Here is a 13,824-nt window from a genome sequence, read left to right as displayed (position 1 = left end):
AATTTCATGGGAACGTTTAAGACTTTTCGTATTGCATACTTTTAGGCGTACTCTGAATTACCATGCGAAATACTGTTCTACCACTAACCAAAGAATACACAGATGTGTTATACAGCAAAAAAGCGACTTGTCTGTAGAACAGCATTATTACAGTCTCACTAGTTGGGACCAGAACCCAGAGCGGTCGACTGGTTTCGAATTTCGAATATAAAAAACTGCACAAAGCTAAGTTGCAGATCGCTAGCGAAATATTAGTTGTAGAATATCAGGAGATTTAAATAAGTATTATAAACATATAGAAATGTATTCCAAATCTGAAATCGTTTTCACTAAATTAATATTGTTTTAAGTGCACTTCTTAAATGAACAAATTTGTAAACACTATTTTTACGTCAATTAAGAAGAGTATACGAATTAGCTTCACTAAGAGCCATCAAATTGTATTCGTTATGGCTAAACGAAAGTAGGCGAATATATTAAAGCATTAGCAATATCATCATAACAGTCGCGATTCTTGATCAAGATGGTAAGAAGTGGTTTGTGATCGGTAAAAAGTTATATGTCTGAATTAACACCCAATTATTCGCAGCGTGTCGCTAAAGTCTTTGTGCTAAGTTTGATGTGGCTACAGGTCCAAGGACAGGAGCCAGCGCCAGAAACGCCAACTTCGGAAACAACGCCGGCTACTTCGGAAACTTCGGAAACAACGCCGACGCCTTCGCCCTCTTCGACAATTTCGGAAACAACGCCAGCAACTTCGGAAACTTCGGAAATATCGCCGAAAACTTCGGAAACATCGCCGACAACTTCGGAAACTTCGGAAACATGCGATAGTTCTTTCAAGGTAGGCGAAGAACTGCGCGATACTCACTTTATTGCGGCCATCGTGAATAGTGTGATGGACAAACTGAGGTCCAACAATATCAATGAAGAACTGCTGGCCAAGGTCCCCACGATTATTGGTGGCAATCTTTACTGCGATGGCAATCTACCCGATACAATAGATATTCTTTTGGCCTACTTATACGACAAAGTCGATCGTGATTGCTTCAAGATAACAGGATATCAAAGTGTTTATATCAAAATGGAGTAAGTTGACAATAAATGCAAATGAATAAGAAATAATTTAAAGAATTGCAAATCAAATAAAGTAATCGTGTTAATGAAAATATCAAGAATTTAAACCCTGTCTTCTCTTTTTTTAATCACTTGAAAGGTCCATATTAAGAATGATAGTCAATCATTTAATTAATTTGAATGAAATTCTTACTTATATTCGCGTCTTCTTCGTCGTCAAAGTTCGGGTCTTCTTGCACTTTAATTCATTGCCTTCGACTGCAACTCATCGGAGTAGAGCTCGAGGCTGCGCTTTGCATTCTTGAGCAGCTGCAGATCCCTGGTGAATCGATCGCCAGTTGCCTCGCCGCCAGGAAGCACAGCCTCCAGAAGAATGGGGACAATCTGTTCACCCACCGATTGGAAGAGTTGTGCTATCTTTATAATCGTAGCCGGATCGGGCAATCCAGGGATGCCAGCTCGACCTCCAACCGAATTGTTGGCGCTGACATCCCGACGACGACGTCGCCGCTCTTCGGAATCCTCAACGGTTTCCTCCGACGAGGAATCATCGTCATCTCCTTCGTCTTCACCATCTCCATCGCCCTGCAGTTTATTCATTACATTTTGTTGTGATTGTTTTACCAGTTTACCTTTGGTCTAGCCTCGCAGTTGAGGCTCAGCTGCAGCAACAGGATAAGCAGAGAGAACACTAGCAGACGTCCCACATGGAATGCCATTGTGGATTTCAGAACCGATAAAATTTACTGCTGCTTGCCACATTTATAGGCATTGTTTTAATGGGCTTAATGCATTTTAATGGGCTAAAAATCATTTAAATCGGCTTTGCATGTCACAAAGTGCAAGCAAATTGATCAATTTGTTATGAGATTTCCCGTCTGAGGTTAACCGCAAGCATTTGACCATGTTAAAAGGTCGAAAAGAACTCGAACTCACATTCGCACTTGAACGTTGCCAAAACTCTTTCATTTCCCTCTCTTGTCTTGCTTTTGTTTTTGGTCATGGAATGCGCCGACGAGTGCAGTTTTTGTCCACAACTCTCGCCAAACGAGACGAGACGAGACTCGAGCTGTGAAGTCTCACAATTTCAGGTAAGATGCGACTGCAACTGAGACAGCGCCTTCAACTGGAGCTGAGCTTGAAGCTTATTCGGCCCAGCCCCATATTGGAAGCAGGTAGTTTCGGGCGGGCAGCAGCTGCCGCTAGCACATAAATTGTAATTTAAGCGTGCGTCGTGTGTTCACTTCAGCCAAGCGATTATTAAATCAAATGTGGCTGCTACAGCAGCAGCAGCAACAGCAGCAGCAAAAAGAACCACTTCGATGACAACGCAGGTGATTCGAGTAAAGAGACTTGAGAGTGGCCTCAACGCAATCGTGGCACTTTGTTGCACTTCAGTTCAGTGTGATTTGAGATCCGGATTTGAACAGTCAGTGACCGGAGAGTAGCGCGAAATATTCAACGAAATTCAGCGGACTGTGAGTGAAATTTCTACCGAAATTTGGCAAGCCTAATCGACAAATCAAGTGAGAAAAAAATTTGTTTAATTAATACAAAATGAATATTAAGTTAGCGATCACAAACAGGATAGTTATCCTCTTGCTCTTGACTTAATTTATAAACTTAAGCAAACTTTCTTTTCAGTTGTGAACCTGCTTTTATTGACTGGTAGTCAACTGCCTCACAATGAATTTGTTTTCACGCCTTAAACGCATTGGCGCTGGCAATAAGGTTTGTTAAATCACTTACTAAAACATGTTTGCACAATAATTAGTAGGTATATTTTTGAATTTATGCAAATAACCGCGTTAAAGTGTCTACAGTTTGAATAACATTGCGGACAGCTGTCAGCGCTGCTCCTCGCTTAACATAACTCCTCACGATAGCATTAATACAAATTTCCTATTTTTACAGAGCTCGGTTACATTGCCGGTAACAGTGCCTGGTAAGTTTTAACAGCAGAGCAGCAGTCACATTTGTACCAATTTTAAAGCAATTTAATAGTTCATTAAATTTTTGTCTTGTTTATTAATATTTTTCCATTTATGGTAAATTTAATGCAAATATGCCGTTCTATTTATTATTATTATTAACTTAAGCAACCAAATCAAATATGCATTTTTAAAAGTGTTACCAGCGATAACATTTAACATACACTCTTAACGCACATGGTACTTTTTTGAAATAAAATGGGTACAGCATATTTTTTCGATGTGGCAACCGTGGTATAACTTATCTAACACCTTTAAATGCTAAAATATTTTACTCATTCAAACAGTACCATCGCACAACGAGAACGAGGAGGACACGCCAGAAATCTACAAAGTAATAGGCGAAGATAGATTACCAGCAAACAGAAATAACAGAGAAGGTGCGTATAAAAGAAATATACATACATATATACTCAAAAAAATAGAAGCTGCGGTAGTTTACTTAAAATATCAATACTTTGAGCTGATGTAATATGTGCAAGGAATTTAAGTATCCATTTCATTGCGGCTGGGCGCGGTTTGCTTATCAAAGAATGTGCCAAGATATAGGAAATTGTGTATCGATTTTAACAAAGCTTCGGTGAAAAACCACCAGACGATTCAAGCGTGGCAACTTATGACGTCAGCTCTGCAGCACTGCAGGTAGAGAGAAAAAATGGAATGAATTTAGAACAGATTGAAAATACACATTACTATTAATAGAATGCATATAAATGGCTCAACTAAAGTGATATTAATGTCGATATACATACATAGATGTGTATTTGAATCCATTGAGTACCAGCGTGTTTTAACCTCAAATTGTGTTCACAGCTCGAGTGAAAGTCACGCTCATGTTAGCTCTCTCACACACACACAGGTTAGAACTCTCATTCGTTCACACGCACACAAAGAGAGTTTTACGCGTTTATACACATATGTATGTACATACGCACACAGATGAAATCAATTGACGCTGATTAAAAACAATTTTTGTGATATACATTATATTCTCTTTAATCAGCAGCTTTAACAGCCGACATGGTGAAGGAAGAGAAGTTTGTGCCCGACGGCGCCGATGAGGAAATGCTCGGCTCCGGCGGCGGCGACGAGAAACTCGCCGAGCGTCGTGACGAGGTCAAATTCATTAAGGGTGACCATCAGAATGGCGATGCTAAGATTGACATTGGCAATCTCAACGGAGCCAAACCGGTAAGTGAACTCTCTGTCTCTCTTTTTAAAGCAGTTCACTCATTCATCCCTCTTGCAGGAATTCACTGGCATGAGCAAGGAGGAGCTGCTCAAGTACGCAAATGATCCGTTCTGGGTGCGCTTGCGTTGGATTTTCTTTTTGGGCTTCTGGGCCATTTGGGTAGCCATGCTTGTGGGCGCTATTCTCATTATTATCGGAGCACCCAAGTGCGCTGCCCCTCAACCCTTGCCCTGGTACAAGCGTGGACCTCACGCCAAGTTCGGATTAGTCGCTACTGCCAAGACGGAGGATGTGTCCTTGGCTAAGAAGCTCTCTGCTACTGGTGCCATTTATGAGCTGCCAGCTTTGCTAACTTACGAGGTGAAAAAGGCCGATGTCGAGGCACAGATCAAGCATCTCGTGGATCTCTACCAGAGCAGCGAAGTGAAGGTCATTCTCGATATCACGCCCAACTTTGTGGGCGAGGAGTCGCAGCTGGTGAAGGATGCATTGGACAACGCGGAGAAGCGTTCTGCATTGATCTGGGTGAATGGCACAGGACCCGGCCAGAAGGTGCCAAACTCGTGGCTCAAGGTGGGCGGCAATACTACCGCCTGGGGTGATCTGAAGGGCAACTTTGTGCTATCACAGTTCGAGCCTGGCACCTATGACCTAAAGATGAGCTCGAAGATTGTGCGTCACGAGCTAAGTTCCGCTCTACAGCATCTGATTGGACTGGGCGTGCAGGGCTTCCGTTTGAAGAACACCAAGTTCTTCCTCATCAACGATAATCTGGACGATGAGACAATTTCGCCACTACCCAAGGATAACAATTTGATGGATTATACCTTCTATACGCATACACAAACCACCTTCCAGCCGGGATTAGGCGATCTGCTTTACGATTATCTGGGTGTCGTGAAGAATGCCTCCTCGGAGGCCTTCCTCTGCGTTGCCGAGGATATTGTGCGTCCAGATGCCTATGAGCTGAGCCAGGCTGGCGGTGCCCTGGGCATCGATCTGCCAATGTACGGCCAGTTCATGAAGTCCGTAGGCGCATCGCAGCAGAAGAAGAACCTGGTAGAGGAGTTGCAGCAGACGTTTGTGGCCACACGCAATGTGAGTTGGCTGCAGTGGAACTTTGGCGATATCTACGTGGACACCCCAACACATCCTTCAGCTCTGGCGCTGTTCATGTCCTTGCTGCCCGGTGTTCCGATTGTGCCGGTGGACTCCATTGCCTACACCAATGTCACCCAGGAGACCTACAGCCAGATCAAGGACCTGCGACTCTCGGCCTCTTACATGCATGGCGAGCTGCAGATCTTTGAGTCGAAGAAGCTGATTGCATTCTCCAGGTAAATCAACGTTATAAAAATTATTTTTACTTCCACTATTTAAGATCATTCATCCGTGATTTGAAAGTTGAAGAAGAATTTAATCATCACCCTTATCTCTAAGCTTAATACTAATCTCTAACCTCTCTAATCTGCTTCTATTTTTCTAATGCTGCCAATTGAAGGCAAAGGTATCAATGAACGTTTAGTGCCCACTTAGCTTACATCATTTCTATATCTTTTCGCTAACGATATCTTTTCCCTCTCCCTTTGTAGAATCAAGTCTGGCAATCCCGGATACTTCGTTATCTTCAATCCCACCGATTTGCTGCAGAACAGCACTTTCTCCGCTGATCACAAGCTGCCCGATAAGATGACAGTTTCGTACTTCAGTGAGAACTACAACGATAAGAACAACAACGGTTCTCACGTCGCCCACTCCGCCAAGGTGAATATCAACGAGCTGCAGATTCCAGCCCACTCAGCCATTGTGCTGACCTATGTGCCGGTGAAGAGCGAGTAAAGATTGAAGACGAACTTTGCGGAAATACTCAAAATAATTGATGAAATTATCAGAACATTAAATACACACGCATTATAAAGCTTATTGTTGTTATACCCAGTATTCAACCGCATTCCAATCGCTAAACAGAATAATATGTTTAAACAAATAACGTTTGTTGACAATAAGAGAAAAAAACTATTGAAACACAAGTACAAATTGTAACCAAGGAATGTCTTGGTTCCATTTGTTACGACATTTGTTTTCAGAATATTAAATATACATCGTTCAATGCTTGCACTTTTAATATTTGTATTCATAGTTATTAAACAGGATACGTATTAATTACTTATTATGCGTGGCCATCAGCAATTTAACAGAAAAGTAAAAACATCTAACGGAAAATCACCTCTGGAAACATTTAACTGCACATTAAGTCAGTCTGCTGATAACAAAATGATAACAGACTTAATGCAGTTCTAACTTTTAAATTATCTAATCACTGTTTGATTTGATTAATTCCTCTACAAAATTAAGTGAATTATGATTGTGTTTTACTGCATATTTATCAGTTAACTTTTACTTTCATTTAAAATTTCAAAGAACTTTTGTTCTTTAGAATAACTTGCAGAAAAGTGGTTTTTACAAAATATTTTGTGAAGCATATTTTTAATGATTTTTTACGAGATTTATTACAAATTAATTTGTTTTTAAAGAAAATATTCCTTCTGAGATTTAAGATTTTGAAGTCAAATTGTAGAATATTTGCAGCACAGAACGTTATTTTAAATTATTAAATTATTTTCGTGCATTCCAAAAAATCAAAAACTATGCTGTTATCGCACTGCCGCCACAGTTATCGCAACTTCGATAAGTGGATAATGCTGAGTGTTGAACAGCGTCACCATTTAGCTGAGACACAAACCATATGCGAAATTTGAATTGAGCGCCATCCGTTGAGCAGTTACTCAAACTACAGAAAGATGTATGCGATTTGCCTTTGTGGAAAACTTTGAGCCACACGAAAGAAATTGCAATGAGAAAACGCGGTTGGCATACGTGAGCATGTGAGTTTGAGTGTTTGTTTGTGAGAAGGAGTAAGGAGAGAGGGGCGAACATTCGAGTTGCAAATAGTTGGCATAGCAGGAAAACAAAAGGCGAGCACAACGCAACGCAAAACCACAGACAAATAATCAAAATCGACAAAATGAAATGAGGCAAAAACAAAGCGGCCAAAATGTTTTTAGTTTTTGCCAATGGTATCCTGGGGAGCATCGTGGCGAGCATCGCACAGGGCCAAAAGGATATGCGCACGTGCTAATGTGATTAGATGCACACACAAACGCACACACACACAGACACAACTCACATGCTTGGCAAGTTGTTAGAGGCAACCGCAACATGAAGTGCAGTTGATTGCGGCAAGCCAAAGGAACAACAACAACAACAAGACAGAAGTGGAAGTTTAGCATTTGTATCTGTAAGATGCAAACTATTGTTGCGCAGGTCATCATCATTATCAGCAGCATTGTCATCATCATGGAAAACTTTTGGTCAGCCCCGCTGTGCATTTGTATCTGGCGAAAGTATCTGTAAGATACAGTTAGAGAGATACAATACACAACACAACACACACCCACGCACACACACACACTGATGAGACCCAACGATGTCGCAACAACTTTTCCATCAGCAAGTCATCAAACGCAGACTCTTTGCATCCCTTCTTCTTTTGTCAGGCCGCACTAATTTAATTGCAACGTGCAACATGCGGTGACCATGCCACATGCCTCCTGCATGCCTCCACAAGCAAATCCCATTCGCACGTTTATCACAAACATTCTAATAATATTAGCTGGATATGCCAAAAGGATTCTATTTTCATTTTGTTCATATTGTTGCATTCACATTTTGTTGAATTGCAACTGAGTTAATTATTAAATACTAATAATAATAAAACATAAAAGGCAATAAGGGTAAAAATTAAATTGAGTTTATTTAGGATTAAATAGAATTTTTCGTTTTTATTTTAATCATATTTCCAATTGTCATAAAATGAAAATGAAAAAAATAAATAAATAAATAAATGAATAATTAAATAACGCAAAATCTTTATTACTATTATTATTACTATTATGTATAGACCAGCCATCTTTATGTGTATACAATTCAAATCAGTAGAATAATTTTCAATTAAAGTTTGTAAATTTAAATTTGCATTACACTTTGCTTCGAGTTTAAATTGTGTCATTTCTGCTCTTTAATGTGTTGAAAAGTTTCTTCAGAAGTTGTGAGATTAGAAATATACTATCTACATTACAAAACAATGTTGTTTTAACGAATTTATTTCCAACAATGAATCTACAATAAATTAATTGTTTTCGGTCATTATAAAAAAATGGAACAAGGAAACCTGCTTATAAATTTAATAACTAAAAAAATGGCTAGGTTTTTCTTAGTTTGAGTTAGTAAAATTGGAAGCAAGTGTAATTTAATAACTGTATTTTTAGATAGATGTAAAAGTAATTTAAGAATTACTTTTGTCTTAGTTGATTTAGCTAACAATCTAGTATATTTTGCAATTGGTATGTTTTGTATGTATTAGTAGAACTAGTATCTATCAATATACCAAATGTAGGCTTCCATATATTTTTTGTATTTTTTTGCGGTATATTAATGTGGTATAATTTAAGAATAATACCACACTGTTTTGCTTTTATTCAAAATGGGATATCGGATATCTTACAGTTCAGCACACTCGTTATTTCTTGTTTCATTTATGAACATCAATTTTAAAGCTTAAATTAATATTAATTAACTGATTAGCGGATTTAATTCCACTGGCAGCTAATCGGCTTGAATATTCCAACGTTACCTCAGGACCACAAAGAAATTCGGTTTATTTTTAGTTTTTTTTTTTTAGTTTATTTATTTTTATTTTTTTGCAGTCGACCATCCTTGTTAGTATAACTTGACTGTAAAATATAATAAAATTTAGCTTACTCATATAGAGGTTAATATAGTCTCCGCACTACAATTTCAAGAATTTAGTAGTTATGTTGTACGCTTTGCTTAGCCAAGTGGACTAAATTCATAAAACTGTAGTGTTGGAAACTGCAAAAATATTGACCTCTATAGAAGTAAGCAGAACAAGAAAAAGACTCAGGAAAACAGATAAGGATACAGCATAACAAGTTGTTTTGTTAGTTCAACCTATAAAGAAATAAAAAACCAACAATCAACACAGCAACAACAACAGCAACAACGGCAACAAGAGCAACACTTGCTAATATGTATTGATTTTTTATCGCGATTCGCATTTGATGATTGTGCTGTTGTTGTACTTTTTTTTGGAATGCTTTTGTTGCTTGTGTTGCTTGTTTGTTTTGAACTTTCCCATGCATAAATTTTGCATATTAATTGGAGCGACTGTTGGCCAGCTCTCAACGTGACAACTCGATTCACTCTCGCCCCCAATTCTCCTCGCCCCTGAGTCAAGAGCTCGAAGCACATCCTTTGTGTCGTTTTGTCTATTGTGGGCGGAGCTCTTATTAGTTGGCCTAAAAAATGCCATCAGGCTTTGATTAACATTTTGTGCGCACAAATGACAACCAAATGCGTCGACGTCGTGCTAAATGAGTTGCACCTAATTGAGTGACAGCATAGACACACACACACACACATAGACACACACACACGCACGCACTCGTTGGTCATTTCCATTTTCACAAACTGTGCCAATTTGTTTTAAAATGCATCAGCCAGGCGCTCAATCTGCCCATGCTCAAATCCCAATTGGGATTCAACCACCCAACGGTTGCAATTTCGAGGTCCACTTGCAGGTTCATGTCCAGACTCACATCGACCTGTTCTCGACTGTTTTTCAATTTGCAGGCAAGCGTAAATTTCTCTCCCCATCCCCTTTCTCCTTCTCCTTCTTCTCCTTCCAACGGCAATTCAATGCCCTATCTCATTCCCGTGCCAAGTTGTTTTGCTGGTTAAAAGGTTTTGTCCTTTGCTTCTTTTTATATGCAGATTGCCTTTCCACCTTTTTCTCTTTCTCTCTCTCTCTCTGTATATATGTGTGTGTGTGTTTCACCTTTTCATTTTGCTTCTTTGGTTTTGGTTTTTTGGGATCGTGTGTTTTAAATTACTTAACTGCGCATCTTCATCATGTCTGAAGCATGTTTTTTTGTTGTTTTTTGGCACTCAATTTGTCATTAGGCTCAATTTCTTGGGCTTCCGTAGCCAGAAACTTCTCAAATTTCGCAACAGTCACTGCAAAACTATAATCAAATCGCAATAAGTACGACACAACCTAAGGTGCAAACACCAAAAAAAATACAAAAAAATATTTTTATAAACACGTGATAAGTATTTGAAATTGGTGAACAGAATCAACAAAGTGGCAAAAAAGATCGCACTCGTTGATCGCCCAAATGATCGCTGAGCATTTTATTCGTTACTCGCAAGTACTCGTTAAATCGAACTAGTTATTATGGCATCCGAACTTATCATCTTTGGTATAGAACACATTAAGTGCAAATGATCCTAAATAAGTACTTGCACCGCATCCAAAGAAAGATATCATTTCCGCTCGGATTCCAATTCTGAACAATGAACAGAACGATTATTAGGTAAAAAATCTGAAGGCTAACCAGTTTTACTAACCATCTATATAAATAATGATTTAATATTTTATTCTCATTCCTTCTATCAACCAATCAAATTGCACTTGCTCGGAAAGTCATGAGCAAATTATTAACTTGAACTAACGGCGCATTCTTAGCCCATATGAACAAAATATGTCCGAATTATGGACTTACTTTGCTGCAGTGTGTTGTACGCCAAAATACCCTGTAAATATTTTTATATTACCGCATAATAAATTAAATCTTCTTTGAAATTTTAAATGAACATTCATAAAATATTTTATATATCTTAATATCACTTAATTAGTAATTAATAAACTGTTTTTAAGGTCCTACTTTACGTAGTAAAAATAAAAAATATAACAAAAAAAAAAAATTATTTTAAATAGTAAATAATTTTAGGTGAATATGAAGTGCTACACATATTACGAGAACTATATAAATATTAAAACGAAAAACATAAAAATAAAATATAATACATTTAAATTAAAATACATTAAATTAAATGATAAAATAATATTTAGTAAGTTTAGTAAAATTAATTTTTAAATTTTTGTTTCAATACGAAATATTTTCGTTTCTACTCCAATAAAAGAAATATTTTACCTATGTATGTGACTAAGTTTGGGAATTTTGAGATTAAATTTGAAATGTTGATTCATAAAATAATTTGTATGTACATATATTTAAATAGTAATTAATACTTTACTTATTCTTTTAAAAATAAATCATATTTATTAAAAATATATTATATAGTAAATAATTTTAGGTAAATTAGGAATGCTACACATATTTAGAGAACTATATAAATATATAAAACCAAACAAAAAAATAAAATAAAATGTATTTAAATTAAAATACATAAACGTAAATAATAAAATTATATTTAGTAAATTTACAAAACCAAATTTTTAAATTGTTCATTGAATATGAAATATTTTCGTTACTACTCCAATAAAAGTAATATTTTAACATACATATGTGGCAAAGTTTGGGAATTTTTAGATGAAGTGTTTTTTTTTAATATTTTTCCCCTGCATATCATAATTTATAATTAACATTGATAGTTTATAAAATTAGCGAACATTGTACTTATCATAAATCTATTTATAAAATATTTTTATTACGTAAAGTAATTTTATAGAAAAACAAATCTATCGAATAGTATTATTGTTTTGGGAAATAGTTAAACTGAGTTCGTAATGGGGTTAGTCGTGTTTGCAGGTTATTCAGTAAGTAGTATAGGGTATGGAGCCAGAGACAGCGGACTGCGGGTCGCTGTCATGACACGTCATGGCTGTCAACTCGCAGTTGGCGTCTGCGGTTGGTAACTCCGATTACGAACATTGTTGGAGGATGGGGCCGCACTCAAGTCTCGAGTCTCTGTATATGGTATTCAGTAGGCAGTATGCAGTATTAAGTGTTGGGCATGCCTCATCTGCAGCATGCAGCATAGCGGACGCGGCGTCTAAGTTTCACTGCGGCTCAAAGTGACAACGGCGACAGTAAAACATCAATTTGTTTAACATAAATGTACACAATTGCCTCCGTTTGGTTTTTGCGGCGAGTACTCGTATTTGCCTGAATGGGTATGATAAAAATAAAACAGAACGCAATCATCTTGGCAGTGGGCTATGGGGTGAAAGTGAGGGCAAGCAATTGGCTAAAGAGCTTGCCAGAGAATGGCAAGATAATCAAAGAGCGTGAGCATGCGGAGTAAACTCATTGCACATCGTAAATAAATATTTACCACTCTTCCTTTTTCTTTGGCCGTTCTGCAAGCGATTTTCAAGTTGTTTGTCTTTTTTGTTTTGTGACTCGTTCAACAAACGGGTTTCGCCGAGTATTCGTAAAATACTTTTTAGATCCACAACTCAGATTAGATGTGAATGTTGAATGTGTTGCGGTAATTGATTTATTGACTTGCATCTAAAATGATCATTTAAAAAATGAGCAATAAATAAATTGTTTACTTATTTAATCATCAATATTTTAACAAATGTGTGCGAAACTGCTATTCATAACAATCATTTTAATGCGAACCTGTTGCAAGCGGAAACTTTTAAAATGCGATTAGTGGGAAAGGACATCTCAAAAAACATCATCAACTTGCCCCCAAGGCAGCCAAGACAAGGCTGTCGGCCATCGGATCCCACCTAAATTAGTGCAAAATATGGGGTTGCACACTACGTGCTTATGCTTAAGGTACGTTGATCGAGCAGAGAGCGGCGAGATGCAAACCAAACGTCAATGTACGGCAACAAAGTTGATCCACTTAACTGCTTGCCGGAGCGCACCCAAGAGAGCCGTCGCTCCATGCAAAAAGTGTGGGAGCGCGAGAGAGCAGGAGAGCATAGGGTACAACATGGTTGGGAGAATGAGAGCGTAAAACAAAGTCAGACATGAATTGAGAGAGGTGAGAGAGTGTGTGCCGGTAAAAGTTCATATCAATGTTTCTTTTTTTTGCTCTCTTTTGTTCTCTCAAGTTTCATCTCATGTTGTTTCTCTCCCTTTGCTAGCCGCTCTATTTGCATCTCTTTTGCTTCTGTTGCGCTATAAATGCATCAATTGGATTCAATGATTTTGCGACTGATTATGCACGGGAGTCTTAAATTATATGTTCAATTTAATCACTGTTTAATTTTAAATACTTTTATTAGAATTAGTGAATCTATTTATAGAAAAAGCATGCAATTCTTTTTTTGTAACGATTTAAAATAATGTGAATATTCATCCAGCCAAAGATTATATTGACATAATGTATTATTACAAATTGGAATTTCAAAATAAAAATTAGTTTCAAAAACTAATTCAAGAATTTTGATTTTAAAATACAAAAAAAAGATTTAATTATATATTTTATATTTAAAAATCCAGGTTTAAAATTGTAATAATGCAATTATATTTGCTTATTTTCTTACACGCTATTGAAAATAAGAAATATACACCAATAAAAATGAACTAATTACTTCAAAAGAAGAGCATTAAGGCTGCGATCTGTTGAGACGCGTATACAACAATGTCTTCCACGTTGCACTCAATTGCAAATACAGACAGAAAAGCAATGCCAGAGGCTTGTCGGAAATCGGCAGTC

General features: G+C 37.4%; 3 protein-coding genes across 4 annotated transcripts; 2 read left to right on the top strand and 1 right to left on the bottom strand.

Annotated features, from left to right (window-relative positions):
* The first annotated feature begins 426 nt into the window (after window positions 1–426).
* LOC132785504 (integumentary mucin B.1-like) lies at window positions 427–1,180 on the top strand. The gene is made up of 2 exons (XM_060791629.1): window positions 427–526; window positions 590–1,180. Exons 1-2 carry the CDS (start codon window positions 524–526, stop codon window positions 1,091–1,093), a joined length of 507 nt encoding a protein of 168 aa, XP_060647612.1. The 5' UTR covers window positions 427–523; the 3' UTR covers window positions 1,094–1,180.
* Window positions 1,181–1,261: 81 nt separating this feature from the next.
* On the bottom strand, window positions 1,262–1,823 carry LOC132785505 (antennal-specific protein OS-C). The gene is made up of 2 exons (XM_060791630.1): window positions 1,710–1,823; window positions 1,262–1,662 (listed from the first exon to the last, which is right to left on the bottom strand). Exons 1-2 carry the CDS (start codon window positions 1,794–1,796, stop codon window positions 1,318–1,320), a joined length of 432 nt encoding a protein of 143 aa, XP_060647613.1. The 5' UTR covers window positions 1,797–1,823; the 3' UTR covers window positions 1,262–1,317.
* Window positions 1,824–2,522: 699 nt separating this feature from the next.
* LOC132785646 (uncharacterized) lies at window positions 2,523–6,378 on the top strand. 2 transcript variants are annotated; one of them, XM_060791839.1, is made up of 7 exons: window positions 2,523–2,603; window positions 2,722–2,808; window positions 2,992–3,022; window positions 3,356–3,448; window positions 4,072–4,259; window positions 4,318–5,597; window positions 5,853–6,378. In XM_060791839.1, exons 2-7 carry the CDS (start codon window positions 2,764–2,766, stop codon window positions 6,097–6,099), a joined length of 1,884 nt encoding a protein of 627 aa, XP_060647822.1. In that variant the 5' UTR covers window positions 2,523–2,603; window positions 2,722–2,763; the 3' UTR covers window positions 6,100–6,378. The 2 variants fall into 2 exon arrangements, with proteins under 2 accessions (XP_060647822.1, XP_060647823.1); XM_060791840.1 differs by having other exon boundaries at window positions 2,525–2,603; window positions 4,075–4,259.
* Window positions 6,379–13,824: the final 7,446 nt, after the last annotated feature.

This window comes from Drosophila nasuta, chromosome 2R (genome assembly GCF_023558535.2).
Source record: "Drosophila nasuta strain 15112-1781.00 chromosome 2R, ASM2355853v1, whole genome shotgun sequence".
In the NCBI taxonomy this organism is placed as follows: domain Eukaryota; kingdom Metazoa; phylum Arthropoda; class Insecta; order Diptera; family Drosophilidae; genus Drosophila; species Drosophila nasuta.
This window is presented reverse-complemented; position numbering and strand designations above follow the sequence as displayed.

Bases quoted from the DNA above. Each gene is read 5' to 3' on its own strand.
- LOC132785646 (XM_060791839.1), top strand. From the start codon at position 2,764: ATGAATTTGTTTTCACGCCTTAAACGCATTGGCGCTGGCAATAAG. The intron at 3,449-4,071 runs GTGCGTATAAAA...CTCTTTAATCAG, and splicing joins AAACAGAAATAACAGAGAAG to CAGCTTTAACAGCCGACATG. The intron at 5,598-5,852 runs GTAAATCAACGT...CTCCCTTTGTAG, and splicing joins AAGCTGATTGCATTCTCCAG to AATCAAGTCTGGCAATCCCG.
- LOC132785505 (XM_060791630.1), bottom strand. From the start codon at position 1,796: ATGGCATTCCATGTGGGACGTCTGCTAGTGTTCTCTCTGCTTATCCTG. The intron at 1,663-1,709 runs GTAAACTGGTAA...AATAAACTGCAG, and splicing joins ACTGCGAGGCTAGACCAAAG to GGCGATGGAGATGGTGAAGA.